At 44.2% G+C, this 15,247-nt stretch overlaps 1 protein-coding gene across 4 annotated transcripts in view; it reads left to right on the top strand.

Annotated features, from left to right (window-relative positions):
• PANK1 (pantothenate kinase 1) overlaps nucleotides 1-15,247 on the top strand; it is a 101,375-nt gene that overhangs the window by 41,372 nt on the left and 44,756 nt on the right. Inside the window, exon 1 of one of the 4 annotated variants that reach the window (XM_042960895.1) lies at nucleotides 7,264-8,260. The exons of 2 other annotated variants lie outside the window; for them this stretch is intronic. In XM_042960895.1, the coding sequence (XP_042816829.1) occupies nucleotides 7,738-8,260 (523 nt within the window). In that variant the 5' untranslated portion in view covers nucleotides 7,264-7,737. Of the gene's footprint in view, nucleotides 1-7,263; nucleotides 8,261-8,592; nucleotides 9,177-15,247 lie in introns of those variants that run through there. One more of the 4 variants, XM_015536625.2, reaches the window with a different exon arrangement.

Below are 15,247 nucleotides of genomic sequence, written 5' to 3'. Positions count from 1 at the left end.
TGGCTTCCTCAACTTCCCCAATCTAAACTGGCCCCCCTCTTCCAGTTATTCTCTTTCACATCATTTTGTTCAATTTTTATGTTACTTAACACAGCCTGTATTTATTTACTTGTTTATTTTCTGTCTTCCCCTGTCCCCACCTTTCTCCCTGCCCAGAAGAATGTATACCCCGTGAAAGGAGGGACTTTTTTTTTTTTTTGCATCGTTCATCACTGTAACCTCACTGCCTTGGAACAGTGGCTTGCCCATGGTAGCATCATTTAAACATATTTGTTGAATAAATTACAAAATAGAGATTGTTGTAGCTAGGACGTTTTTTAACAGGGGGAAATGTTCTTGTGTGAACAAGACTTAATTGAGACTGCAAAGAAACAATGAGAAATAAGGAGACCCAACAATTGTGATGAAAGGCACTGTTGTGCAGGTAGCGGAGTATTAGCGCGGACGTTTGCAACCACGGTGTAAACTCTGAGTAATGAGAGTAATACACTGACTTTTGGGAGGCACTACGGTTGAGTTATGAAGTGTGCAGTTTCTAGAGCCACCTAAACATGAGTTCAAATGCCAGTTCCACGTTTCTGCTGTGTGAATTTGGGCAAGTTCATGAGCTTCTCTCAGTTTCCTTCCCTCATCTGGAATATGAGGAGAATAATAGTACCCAACACACATGCCTACTGTGCTGATTAACAAGATGACACTTATAATGTGCTTAGTACATGGCCTGTGTATGTAGCATATGGCCTGTGAGGACTCAATAAGTGTTAGATAATAAGAGTATTATAATTTTGCTAAACCCAGCTCCATTCCTGAAATTATGCCCAATACTTGGGGTTACTCTGATTATAGCCTGTTACATTTCTAGCAGCCCAACCCTGTCCCCCTTCACCAAATCATAATTAGTAGGTGCTCAAAAAATATTAGTGACTGACAGGAAGTTTGCTCATGCGGGGTATATTCCATTCATGTATAAACAGTTATTATTGGTGGTGCTGATGCTATATTTTTCCATCTCTGTTGACCAAGAACAAAACCAAACCAAAGAGAAACTTAAATAGGCAACAAGAATATTGGGTAGAAAATACTCCATCATCAGAGAGAAGAGCAACCAATATAAAAGAACATTAAAGAGGAAAGAAGTGGCCTAAACCTTTCCAATGATTCATTCCAGTGATTAATTTTCCTTACATTTGATTTGTCCTATTGAGAGGGACAGGGCCAATTCATTCTTTCATTCAGCAAGTATTTATGGAATGCCTACTAAATTTATGATGTAGAAAGAACGGGCTAGGGATGCCTTCTCTAAATTCACCCCAACCTTGGTTAGCTTCTACTCAATATTTAGAATTCAGCTCGAATACCATTTCCTCTGCTAAAGCTTAAAACTAGGCCAGGTCACCCTGGTGTGTGTCCTCATGGCACTGGAAGTCTTACCTTTTCCCCACTTGCTTTTTGGGTGATTATGTGCTTAATGCATGCCTCTTCTGTAGTCTACACAAGGGTAGGGACTTTGGTTTTGTTCAAGAGTATATCCCCGGTACTTAGCTTGGGGCCTGCTACGTAGTAGTTGCTGAGTTTTCTGAAGAGAGGAAAAGATTGAGGCTTTGAAGAAGGGGTCATCAGAACCTCACTCTAACACCGTTCATTCACCAGAGCAGCTTTTGCTTGTTCGTGGTGGCCTCTGACTCCCCCAGGCAGCTCTGCTCTTAGGACCGTGCAGAAGGCAGTATGGAAAATCACTGTAATCGAAAATAACACCACACTCAAAAATAGTCTCCTATACCTCTTGTATGAGGTGGCCTTGTGGCAAATCTCTAAGCAAGGCACCAACACCTATAACAAAAGCAACAATGAAATAAGGAAGTTCATATTGGGGCAATATTATCCTGGCAGCTAAAGTTCTAGGAATTCTTTTTAAAGATTTTATTTTTTTTAAGTAATCTCTATACCCAACATGAGGCTTGAACTCACAACTCACAGAAACACAGGGAGTAAACGTGAGTGGCAGGAGATTAAGGCTGAAGCAGGCAGTGTATGAAGGACCTGGATGTACCCTGCTAAAGAGTTTAGAATGTTATGAATTGTGGAGCACCCACATAGGAATTTAGGTACAAAAATGTCAGGATCAGATCTACATTTTTAAAAGATCATCATTTTTTAATTTTTAAAAAAAATTTTTTTTAATGTTTAGTTTTGAGAGAGAAAGAGAGAGAGAGAGAGACTGAGTGTGAGCAGGGGAGGGGCATAGAGAGAGAGAGACACAGAATCCGAAGCAGGCCCCAGGCTCTAAGCTGTCAGCACAGAGCCCAACGCGGGCTCAAACTCACAGACTGCAAGATCATGACCTGAGCCGAAGTCGGATGCTTAACCGACTGAGCCACCCAGGTGCCCCGAAGATCATCGGGTTTTTAAAAAAAAAAAAAGCAAAAAACTATTTATTTGTCTTTTTATTTGTTTTGAGAAAGAGGGAGATAGCAGGGAAGGGGAAGAGAGAGAGTGAGAGGGAGAGAATCCCAAGCAGGTTCTCGATGTCAACGCAGAGCCCCATGTGGGGCTCCATCTCATGAACTGTGAGATCATGACCTGAGCTGAAATCAAGAGTTGGAAGCTTAACTGACTGAGCCACCCAGGCGTCCCAAAGGTCGTCCTTTTTAAAGTGTAAGACCCAAAGAGAATATAGGCAGAAGGTCTTTGTCCTTTTCTGCCGATTTCATCTTGCATGTTGAAACCACTACATCGGGGCGCCTGGGTGGCGCAGTCGGGTAGGCGTCCGACTTCATCCAGGTCACGATCTCACGGTCCGTGAGTTCGAGCCCCGCGTCAGGCTCTGGGCTGATGGCTCGGAGCCTGGAGCCTGTTTCCGATTCTGTGTCTCCCTCTCTCTCTGCCCCTCCCTCGTTCATGCTCTGTCTCTCTCTGTCCCAAAAATAAATAAACGTTGAAAAAAAAAAAAAAAAAAAAAAAGAAACCACTACATCACCAGTTGGCCAAACTGGAAACAGAAATCATCCTAGCCTTACCTCTCCCTCGCCCTCCAAATGCGCACCAAGTCCTATGGATTCTACCCTTAAAAGTTTCTTGAATCTACAGAATGCTATCATTCCCACTGCTATGTCCTTTCCTCAGACCCTTATCACCGCTGATCTGAACTTTTCCAATAGCCTTCTATCTGGTCTCCCTCCATACGGACCTCCTCCCCCAATTATTTGCTAGGCTGCTACAGGAGATTCTTCCAGAATGCAAGTCTGGTAGTGTTTCTATAACCTAAAACTTTTTAGTGTTTTCCCGTGACCCTTAGGAACTCTTTCCTACTGGCAGAAAGCCATCTAAGATTTGGACCCATCTAACATTTTCAGCTGCAAATGCTCACCTCCTCCCTTGCAAAGCTGTCCTTCAGCCTTGTTGAACTCCTGGCAGATTCCCAAACAGGCCAGAAGGCTTCAAACCTCCCACAGAGTCTCCATTCCCTCCTTCTGAATGGATTTCCTTCAACCTTCCCTAAAGAAATCCCATTATTATTCAAAATTCAGTTTAAGGGTTATTTCCTCCCTGAAGCCAGGTTTTATGTTTTTTGTTTTTTAATGTTTATTTATTTTTTGAGAGAGAGAGACAGAGTGCGAGCAGGGGAGGGACAGAGGGAGAGGGAGACACAGAATCCAAACCGGGCTCCAGGCTCTGGGCTGTCAGCACAGGGCCCCGATGCAGGGCTTGAACTCACAAGCTGTGAGATCATGACCTGAGCAGAAGCCAGACGCCCAACTGACTGAGCCACCCAGGCACCCCAAATTTTAAACTCCGTTTTAGTACCACTTCCCTTCTTTCTCCTTCCTGTAGCTCGCTGTCTGGAGTCCTCTGGAGTTACTTCCATGGCAGATGTCATTGTTCGATGTTTGTCCAAGCAAGGACCATCTACATCATAATCTCTTTGTTGTTGGACTTTTTAAAATATTTATTTGTTTGTTTGTTTATTGAGAGAGGGTGCAAGTGAGTGAGGGACAGAGAGAGAGGGAGAAGGAGAGAGAGAGAGAGAATCCCACGAGGGGCAGAGAGAGAGGGAGGGAGAGAGAAGCAGGGCTCACCCAAAGCAGGGCTTGAGGTCACTCGGTGAGGGCTTGAACTCATGAACCATGAGATCATAACCAGAGCCTAAATCAGATGCTCAACTGACTGGGCCACCAGGCACCCATAATCTCGTTTTTGAAAAGTTTTTTTCTACTGTTTTACTTCTTTAAAAAATATTTATCATCACCATCATCACCATTGCAGATTCCTGTGCTCCAAACCTACTAAATCAGTCCATGGACCTGGGTGAAGAATTTGCTCTTAAAAAAATCTGCTAGATTACTGGTCATGTTCTGTTTCTTGATCAGGTGCTAATTGCACACAGTGTTTATTTGTGTGGAATTCACTGAGCTCTGCCCTTAGATTATGTATACATTTCTGTATGTATGTTACATTCAGTGAAGAGTTAAAAAGTAAACACTCCCCAGGCTATTTTTATAGCACTGATGGAGAAGCACTGACTTCTCTCTTGCTATTGAGTTGTAAGCTTTTAGAGGGTAGTGAGGGTATCTATGCTGTCTCTGTATTCCCACCATCTGTTTTAGTGCCTACAGTATAGTACACACTTAATGAGTGATTAGTAAATAAATGAATGAATGAACAAAGGGAGAGAAGTGGCTTGAGGGTTCCTTCCTCCCTCACTCTTTTCTAAACATTGTTCCATGCCCCTGCTGGAGCACGTGAGAGCTCCTACCTCAGAGTTAAACTTCCCAGATATATCTCCCCTGAATAATCCTGTGAGATGCCACCTGACTTCCTCTCTACCCCACATGCTTGGTGTGACTGATCCAGGGCAGCAACCTGACAAGGGCGGGAGAAAGGAAGCAGGTGGAGGACGTTCTGTCCCCAGTACCAGTACTTCTGCCCTGCCTGGGTCTGAGCCACCTGGCTCAGGCGTTCCTCAACATGCCTGGGAATCAAGCTGGAGAGAGCATGTCCTTGGAGATACTGCATTGCTAAAGCTCCTACTTGCACCTCTGATGTAAACTGCTTCCTAAATTACTCAGCTTAAGTTATGTGGGAATTTGAAAATCTTTGAATATTTAGGAGTAGCAGTAGAGATTTTTTAGCAGACTTACAGCAGAAAGTGAGAGACACCCTGGGTGAAATATCATGTAAGTCATTTATTCAGTCACAGGTAATTACCAAAAGTTTCCTAGGGATACAACGATGAACAGAGTCATCTGCCTTAATGGAGATCGCAGTGTGTGTTTGGGGGGCGGGGTGCCGGGGGAGGGGGTGAGACAGTCAAATACTAATATTGAAAGAGGACTTCAACTACCTCTTTCAATATTACTATTTTGACCTCAAACTTATTTATCGATTAATTTCTTCTTTCCAGCTTATCTCTTAACTCAGGCAAAATACCCTGTGGGCAAAGCATCCCCTAATGAGAACCAAAACTACCCACTCAAGCAATAAGGACCACCCTGAGCCAGCAAGACCCTGCTTGACTGACCCCAAGACAATGATCAACCTCACCTTGACTGCCCAGCTGCATGTACCCAGTGAACTTTGCCCCCTGTTTTCCTTATATAAACCTGGAAGTATTGTCAGCACTTTTGAGACAGTCTTTGACATGTTAGTCTGCTTTCTGGTATTGGCCTCACCGAAATCAATTCCTTTCTTGTTTCCCCACTACTCGTCTCTTTGCCTTTTGGATTTTGTCAGTGGCAAGTAGCTGAACCTGGGACCCTCACAGCCAGGTGCTCCTGCACCCCTGTGCCCTGGCTACAATATCTAGATTTTTCAGAGCAGTTATGATGTGCTGGGTGCTTCACATATATTAGTTAATTTCATCATTGTAACGACTTAGTTGATGTCCTATTAATATCCCCACTGACAAATAAGGGAACAGATGCATGGTAGAGTTACAAACTGATAGAGTAAGGAAGATACGGTGTAGGGAGTAGGAAAACCTGATCTAGTCCCAAGGGTCAGGGAAAGTTTCTCCAAATATAAGAGGCTGAAGCAGAGATCTGAGGATTGAGTCCGAATCTAGTGGACAAAGAGGTCTGGGGGAAGAAAATTTCAGCCAATGGAAATAACAGATGCAAAGGGAAAAGAAATTGTTTGAGGAACTGGCAGGCTGCCCTATAGCAGGAGCACAGGGAGCTGGAGATGAGGCAGGAGAGGTAGGGGCCACAGCCCCCAAGTTTTGTTTTGTTTTTTTCCTCTGTGTCTCAAATAGTATGATAAAGTCAGGGATAGAAGATTTAGGATTTCGCCCTGATTTTGCTCTTAACAACCTCAGCCATCTCTCTGTGGCTGCTTCCTTATCTGGAAAAATGAGTGGGCAGACCAGAGTTCTCAAGGGCCCCTATGGTTCCCAAGCTGTGGTTCTGGGTAGGGCACTCCTGGAAGAAATTGCCAATTCAAGGCACAGGCCCTGGCTGCTGCTGAACGCACTGAGGCCCAGGGGCTTGGCAACCCAGTGGCCCAGGCAGCACTTGCTGGCCTCTGAGTCCTCTGTAGATTAGGTAAACACAAATGATGGAGAACATCACATACAATAAATCACACAGTAAATATGGCTGTGAACATGATTTGTTCCTCTCACTCGACATGGGTGAACTGCTAATAATGTAATAAAGATTACCACCTGTTTGAAACATTTCCTGTGTGCCAGGATTGTACCACTTACTTTAGATAGATTTCTCACAACAGCTCCTTGTTAGATTCAAAAGCTGAAGCCTCAAGGGATTACATAACTTTGGTAAAGTCCTCAGCACCCAAATTTGTCCTGCCTATGGAGCATGTCCAGTCCTGTTTCCTATTGCCAGGTGTGCTCACTTGAGCAATGACTCTCTCTGGGTTTGCTCAGTGGCCGAGTTGGAATCTGAACCCAGCTCAGACTCCAAAGGTTATGGTGTTGACCACTGGGCCATACTGCTTTCCCTTCTTAAAACACAGGCAACTCCTTATTCTATAAATAGGATCACTTTGTCTCTTGAAGTTCTTTCTGGGTGAGGAAAGTGCTTTTTATAGCTTGGGACTGCTTCTGCTTTCTTGGTCTCTTCCAGCACCTGTTAATCCTGCGTGCAGCTGTGTCCTTCACTGTCCTTACACTGTATTCCTAGGTTTCCTCCCTGCAGAAGACAACTCCGGGAAACCACATGGTGTCTGTATGTGTGCCAGTAAAGAAATTTCACTCCCCTCCCTCCGCAAATCGGCCTACCTTTCTATAAATATTCCCTCTCCTCCCTCCACTCAGGCCTGTGAGTAGTTTGGTCACTTAACCAAACACACACACACTCACAAAGCAACGAGAGGAGGGGTGTTGGAGGGGACAGCCGTGAATGACCTTGCAAAGGTGTCTAGCTCTCTGGGGACAGGATTAGCAAACTTGAAACCTCAACAAATATTTGTGTGCCTCCGTATTCCTCCCGAAGCTACCTGCTTCTCTTGCGCCAGCCTCGCTCAGTCCCCTCTCCGCCTCTCCGAGATACAAAGCTCAACCCGCCCATCTTTTTGCAAACCCAGAGAACTTCAGTCCCCTAGTTGAAACTCGTCTGTGGCGGTGGCGGGCAGCACTGGGCATGCTCAGTAGTGGGGACAGGTCTGGAAGGCAAGGAAGCCGCGTTTGAAGTCGCGCGGCCGGGGGAACAGGGGGAGGCTAGCCGTGGGGGCCCCGGCTGGGGGTCCGCGGGGATCCCCGATTCCGCGCCCGGAGCTGGCATGCTCCAGGCTGGCGCGGCGGGGCGGGCGCGCAGGGGGCAGAGCGCGGAGGAGAGGGGGGAGCCGGTGGGAGAAGGGGAGGAGCGCCGGGCTCGCCAGCCCCCGGCGCCGGCTCTGCGGCTGCTGAATCGGAAACCGCAGGGAGGATCCGGGGAAATAAAGACGCCCGAGAATGACCTCCAGCGAGGCTGCGTGAGCCGGGGCCCGGGCGCCGCCGCACCAGCCTCCGGCATGGGCGACCGGGGCGGGCGGCCCGAGCACTCGGCCACGCACGCTCCGGGGCCCCCCGCCGACACCGGAGCTGCCGCCGTAAACGGGCTGCTGCACAACGGCTTCCACCCGCCGCCAGTCCAGCCGCTGCTCCTCTGCAGCCGGGGCCCCGCGGGCGGTGGCGACGCGGCACCCCCGCGCCTCCAGCTCTTGCCCGAGCTTCAGCCGCAGCCACCGCCCCCTCAGCACGACTCCCCCGCCAAGAAATGCCGGCTGCGGAGGAGGATGGACTCCGGGAGGAAGAACAGGCCGCGTAAGTCCCATCGCGAGCGGAACGCTGGCGCGAGGCAGGCGCATCCCGCGCGCCTACCACCCCGGGAGCCGCGGGCAGGCACCGCAGCGCGACTGGTGCGCCCCAGCGCCCGCTGTCGGGGGAGTGTACGGAGGGGACTCCGGGGACTGATTCTTTCCCCAGGGGCGCCAAGCACTAAAGATCGCTGCCTGAGCCTCACGCTTGCTTGCTTCCGTCTGTAGAATGGGCCGATTCAATGCGGATCCTGCGCTGCTCCTTCGGTCTTGGCTCTAGGCAAGGCCAGCGTACTGCCCGCCTTCCTAATTTGTCGGTGGGAAAATGCACGTGTGCGAACATTTCACGGGTTCCGGGAGTAGGCGTAGAGCGGGAGGGCCCTCTCCCTTCTCCTCGCCCCTTTTCCTTGTCAGAGTTCGTCTTTCTGGGTTGGCGCTCAGGCAGCCACCTTGTCCTTTGAATCGCAGAGTAGCCGCCAGTACCTCGGGTCTATTGGCAAACGCGAGGCCTGGAGGCGTGGAGTTTGACAACCCCCCAAATCACATCCTATTAAATGCTCTTTCCTCGCAGCCAATGAGAGGACCCGTTGGCGGGGGCACACCCACTGATACCATGTGGGCCGGAACTATGTGGACCAATGAGAATTAGAGGTGGATTTTTTTTTTTCTGGGAACTGGGGAGGTAGAGTTGAGGGTTTCTAATGGTAGCTTGCGGCGTAAAAAGCTGAAAGGCGTTATTTCACAATCTAAAGCGTGTATATATGATGTTACTTTATAAAGAGTACCTTCCCTGCATGACGTTGTGGGATGTAAATTCGTAGATCGAGTTTACAACTGTTTTTTCCTATCTGAGCCGAACCTCCTTCTACTGGTTACCTCTTTCTGGGTGTCTTTAATGAAGCTTATAAATGGCAAAAAGCAAAGTAAGTAGAATGCATACTAATTAATGATTGCATTCAAACACCATTTGCGTATGGGTTATTCTGTCTGATACGGAGAAATTGCTAGTATAGGTTTTGGATTTATCTGTAAAAGCTTGATATTTGGCAAACTTTTTTGTTTCTCTCTTTAGACTCTTAGGTTTTCTGCGCTCAGTTAAAATCTCTGAGACTTTGGAAAGTACTGATGTGGGACGGGATGACTCTGATGCTTGTATTTTGTAGATGTGAAATGTTTAGGCTGAAAGTTAACTTTGAAGCCACACAGCAGATTGGGTGATTGTTGTAAGGAAGGCATCTATTTAGCACTTGAATTTGTACTTATTTTTGTTTTTCAGAATTGTTAGAAAATTACCTTCTTTATGGACTTGATATTGATTACTTATGATTTATTAACCTGTTTTACTTCTTTTGAAACCACATTTTAGTTATTTCTCTGATCTATGTTTACAAATCGTAGGACAGTTTGCAATGTAAATAGCTAAAGTGTATCAAAAGAGAACTGTTTTGAGTTTTTGTGTAGTATAGCTAGCCTAAATGGTCTGTGAGGGTATATAACACCTTTAGAAATAATTTTTGAGGAATTAAAAGTACTCTTTCTTAATAATAGGTTGGAGGCAGAGAAAAAATAATTTTGAGGCTTCACTTGAGCTTGCAAACCCACAAGGATTTTTTTTAAGTTTTTAATTATTTTTTAAACGCTTATTTATTTTTGAGAGACAGAGAGAGCACGGGCGGGGGAGGAACAGACACACACACACACACACACACACACACACACACACACACAGAATCCCAAGCAGGCTCCAGGTTTGAACTGTGAACACAGAGCTCCATAAGGGGCTCGAACCCACGGACCTGAGCTGAAGTCAGATGCTTAACTGACTGAACCACCCAGGCGCCCCAACAATTATTATTTTAGAATACAAGAAAATATAACTTTATGCCTCTGTATTTGGTGTCAGAAATTAAAGTGGTTTGTATTTTTTACAAAAATTAAAACCTTAGCTATTTTACGTCCAGTGACCATGATACTTAACTTTTAAACTTTTAAAAGGGATTCATCAAAATTTACTTTTCATTATCCTACCACGTTTTCATTTCTCAAATTTGAACAAGCATTTCTGAAATAAATTTTACATGTTCTGAGTGGCATCTGCTGTGTTCACTACCAAAAGTTCTCAGTGAAAACTAGGGCAACATCTTTAAGCCTTGCCTATTAATGTTTAGGTATTTTTTTATAAAAAAAAGATAGTGCTCGGTCAATTCATATTTAGATTCTCTAATCTAATCTAATCTAATCTATATCTTAGATATACTAAGAGTTAACTATATCCCCATTTTCTAACGATTGATAGACTTTATGTGAGCAACTATTACAAAGAGTATTTGGGTGCTTTAAATAAAATGCAGGGGTATTGTTGTCGGTGGAAGCATTGAAGCTGAACAAATAATTCCTATTTATCAGTTTACAACGTCAAACAACCTGCTTCCGTCTAAACCAGAGGTGTGTTGAAGACAGCCAGATCTCAGTGCTCTCAGATAGGCACTTGGAATGCTTATGTGAGTGGGTGTGTTTCTATTTGGTAATATGGTGGATAGAGTGCAATACACATAGAAATACTTAACGTTTGAAAACGATGAATGCAATGAAACAAACAATTCAGTAGTTTCTGATTGTTTTAAAATTTTAAATCTCAACGCAGGAACTCTTTACAAGCTTGTAAGCTAAACATCAGACCAGTGGTAGGTTAATTTTGCTGAACCAGGAGAGGGGAGTGTTGTCCACTTTTTATCGAAAGTACTGTCACCTCACCACTTGTCCTTGGAAAGCTTTTGTAAGACTGCTTCATCGGTCTTCCTTGGTTACTTCACCTACCTCTGCTATTTAGCTGTGTAGCCTCAACCAAGTTACTAGCTCTCATGTTGAGACACTGGAGTTGGCTAGGTGGTCTTAAAGTGTTGTTCCTTGTGTCTTCCAAATTCTGATACTTCAGAGCTATGACTTCTATGCTAGTTATCCACTTTGCCACACGACTTAGCGTTTAATTGGGTTTCTTCCTCCTCCTCCTCTTCTTCTTCTTCTTCTTCTTCTTCTTCTTCTTCTTCTTCTTCTTCTTCTTCTTTTTCTCCTCCTCCTCCTCCTCCTCCTCCTCTTCCTCCTCCTCTATTCTCCTCCTCCTCCTTCTCCTCCTCCTCCATTCTCCTCCTCCTCCTTCTCCTTTTCTTCTTCTTCTTCTTCTTCTTCTTCTTCTTCTTCTTCTTCTTCTTCTTCTTTGTGCCAATTGTTCCCTGTGTGTTGTCTTATTTCCTCAATTAGGTTAGAAGTCTGATTGCAGATGATATAGTTTTTTCTCTTATGCCTTGCACCTCAGGTCCATGAACATTTGACTGATGTCACAGGAGAAAAGGTACAAGTGACATTATCACCACCTCATTGAGATAGTCATTTCCATCCATAAGGTAGACTTTGGCAAAATCTCTTGACTGGAATTTCCATAGAGTATCAACTGGGAGATTCTTTTGATCTGCTCCTTGATGATTTGATTCTTTGAAGCATGCATAAGTAGCACCTTACTGAGTCAGCTCACTTCCCAAATATTTTGAAACTAATGATAGTCCTAATAAAATGCTGTGAGGGTCTAATGTGTTGTAAATGGAGGGCTTTAGTTTGGATAGCCGCTGGATGGCCTAGGGCCAATTATTCACCTATGTGTCAGTTCCAGGATGGAGATAATCATACTACTCATTGGGTTGATATGAGAATTAAATTAGATAATGTATATAGAAAGAAGCTAGATCCCTGCTTGGCATATAGCATTTATTCAGTAAATGCCAGCTCTCATCACCCCCATACAGAATACTGTCCACTGTTAATCCAAAGGACAGGACAATTGAGCTGCCAGAGATTGACTTCCTTAAAAACAAACAAAACAAAACAAAAAACAGGCTTAGAATAAGAAAGACCAAAATGTTTTATTTAATTAGCTATAACACTCTTAGTCCTTCAATTATTTTTTTCCCCTTCCCCAATACAAATAGTGGATAATAGAAAACTGTAGAGAAAAAGCAGGAAAAAGTACTTACAGTCCCATCACTTAGAGAAAACAACTGTTTACAATGTGCCATATTTTACAGGTAATTTGAGATCATACTAAGATGAGATTTTGCTAGCTTTTGTTTTTAAAAGTTTTAGCATAAGCATTTTCTTATGGCATTAAAACTTTTTTTTTTTTTTTTAATTTTAGAGAGATAGGGAATCTCAAGCAGGCTCTATGCTCAGTATGAAGCCCCATGCAGGCCTCGATCCCACGACCCTGGGATCATGACCTGAGCCGAAATCGAGAGTCAGACACTCAACTGACTGAGCCACCCAGGCACCCCAAAACATCATTTAAAAAAAATTTTTTTTTACGTTTATTTATTTTTGAGAGACAAAGAGAGACAGAGCACAAGTGGGGGAGGGGCAGAGAGAGAAGGAGACACAGAATCCAAAGCAGGCTCCAGGCTCCGAGCTGACAGCACAGAGCCCGACATGGGACTTGAACTCACAACCGTGAGGTTGTGAGATCACAACCTGAGCCGAAGTCGGTTGCTCAACAGACTGAGCCACCCAGGTGCCCCAAAACATCATTTTTTTTTTGTTTTATTTTGTTTTATTTTTTTTTTTTTTTTCAAAACATCATTTTTTAAATGGTTGTATTATATCCCCAAGAATTTATTTAACCTTTCTCTGGAAGCTTTAGGCTGCAGCGAGGGGTCTCTACATCATAAACATTGCTGTAGCAACAACTTCATGTGTAACTTTTTTCTTTTTTTTTAATAAAGATTTTTCTTAAGTTTATTTATTTTGAGAGAGAGAGAAGGATCTGGGGAGGGGCAGAGAGAGAAAGAGAGGGAGAGAGAATCCCAATCAGGCTCCTCCCTGTCAGTGCAGAGCCCGACTGGGGACTCAAATGGGCTCAAACTCACCAACAGTGAGATCATCACCTGAGTCAAAATCAAGAGCCGAACACTGAACCAACTGAGCCACCCGCGTGCCCTTGTCCGTGACTCTTTCTTAAGTTATTGTTGATGAGATGGGTCGACACATACTTTTTGGAAGAGGAACCAAAACAGCACAAAGTAGTATTTAGATGTTTCCTTGAAATGCTGGATATTTTAGACCACAAGGACACTGTTAGATGAGCCACCCTGGTGGAGTGAGGAGAGAAATGCAAAGGAGATTGTTGGAGTCACCAAACACTATGCTGCAGAAAGGCAAGTATTTGGGCATCCTCAGAAGACTGGAGGATCAGTGCTGCCCTCTCCCTTCCCTCCTCTGTTGCTTGGCAACAAGCAGAAATAAAGACTGGATCAGGGAGGGCAGCCTCCTGTGGGGTGGGCATTCTGGCTTCTCAAATCATTTAGATAGGATGCTACGAGCAGAAAATGGGTGAAAATCCATTGCACCCATAACATACTCGTAGGTACAAACCAAAGAAACCTAAATCTGTCACCCGTTTCAGCTAGCCAGCATGGTGAAAGTATGAGGCCTCAATTTTCCAAACATTGGGGTATTTAGCTTTGGCATTTGGGCTTTCCACTTCCTATGAGAAAAACCAGGATAAAAAAGATCATAGAATTTTCTGGTTGTATCTACACAGAGGGTAGATATATATGCTTTTTTTTTTTTTTTTTTTTTTTTTGTAAAAAAGACTGTACTCAGTACTTCTACATGGATGGGAAGCATTGCAAATTCAAGAACACAAGACCGAAATGGAAAGCAAGGGCACACTGTAGTATTCCTACCATGTGGGACGTGGTCAGAGTCCCAAGTTTGCCCATGAAGTTATGAATTGTGCAATGCACATTTAAACCGAAGATTAAGACTTTAAGACCCAAGTGGCCTGCATCTAAGTGGTTAAGTCAGGTATCAGAATGTGTTAGGCATGTGAACACTTTTCCTCAAAAGACCAGTAAGTGAATTTCAACCTTAATACAAAGGATATTTTGCTTGGCACAGTAACCAAAGATGGAAAGGGTGCTGTTAATGTTTAGCATGTGGGGCATTTAACAAGTGAATAAAACAAAACCCATCATGGTTTTGGAAATAGAATTAGTAGAGAAACAAAGGAGTACTGGTTTTAATTGACAGGTTTTGGGGTTTTGTTTTTGTGATAGCTTGACTTGTGTGTAGGTGTGTGTGAGTGGCTTTAATACAAACCAATTGCCTTGAAAGTAAAAATAAATCAAGGTTTGACTTCTATGATATTTAATTACATGTGCTTTAGCTTTAATAAGTAAGCCAGTATTCACCTTGGGATGGCAGTATTCTGAATCAGATACAGAAACTGTTCAGTGTACCCAATGTGGCGCACAGAATTTCTCAGAAGACCTTTTCTGTAGGTGATGGAGCTATCCAGTGTGGTATCTCATTACTTAATTCATGACATCTCTTAGATGCTTAGACTTGGCTAATCATATGTGTGTGTGTGGGTGGGTGTGTGTGTGTGTGTTCGTATTCTCCTTGGGAATACATTTGAAAACAACCGATGATTCGAAGGGGTGAGGTAATGTTATTTTTAGAGGCAGTTACATCAAAATAATGATCTGGACCTCCAGCAGGTTTCTCTACAGTTTGGAAAGAGGACGGAAAAACTTATGACCATAGTGAGTACTTAACAGTAGTCACTTCCAGTAGAGTAGCTGTTATTGAGCAACAGCTGTGTACATATTGTTCTGTACGTGTTTTGATGAAAGCATGCACATTACCAACCCCACTGTCCATTTGACAGATGGAGAGAGAGAGGCTCAGAGAAGTGAGGTATCCTGCCCCAAAGCCTGTATGTAGTCCGTGAATGACCGGGCCAAAATTCAGACCCAAGTCTAAGTCCATTGCCAGCTAGCTGGCTCTCTTTTCTGCCCTGATAAACTTATTATTTATGTTGGGAAAAGGAAGTGTGTTCTGTAAAACTTTAAGAAGAGATAAGTGTATGCAATCTGTGCACCTTGGGCAAAAAGCTCATCCATGTGCCTGTGGAAGTAACAGCGGCCAACATTAAAGGGCACTTACT

Source organism: Panthera tigris, chromosome D2 (assembly GCF_018350195.1).
Source record: "Panthera tigris isolate Pti1 chromosome D2, P.tigris_Pti1_mat1.1, whole genome shotgun sequence".
Lineage (NCBI taxonomy): Eukaryota > Metazoa > Chordata > Mammalia > Carnivora > Felidae > Panthera > Panthera tigris.
This window is presented reverse-complemented; position numbering and strand designations above follow the sequence as displayed.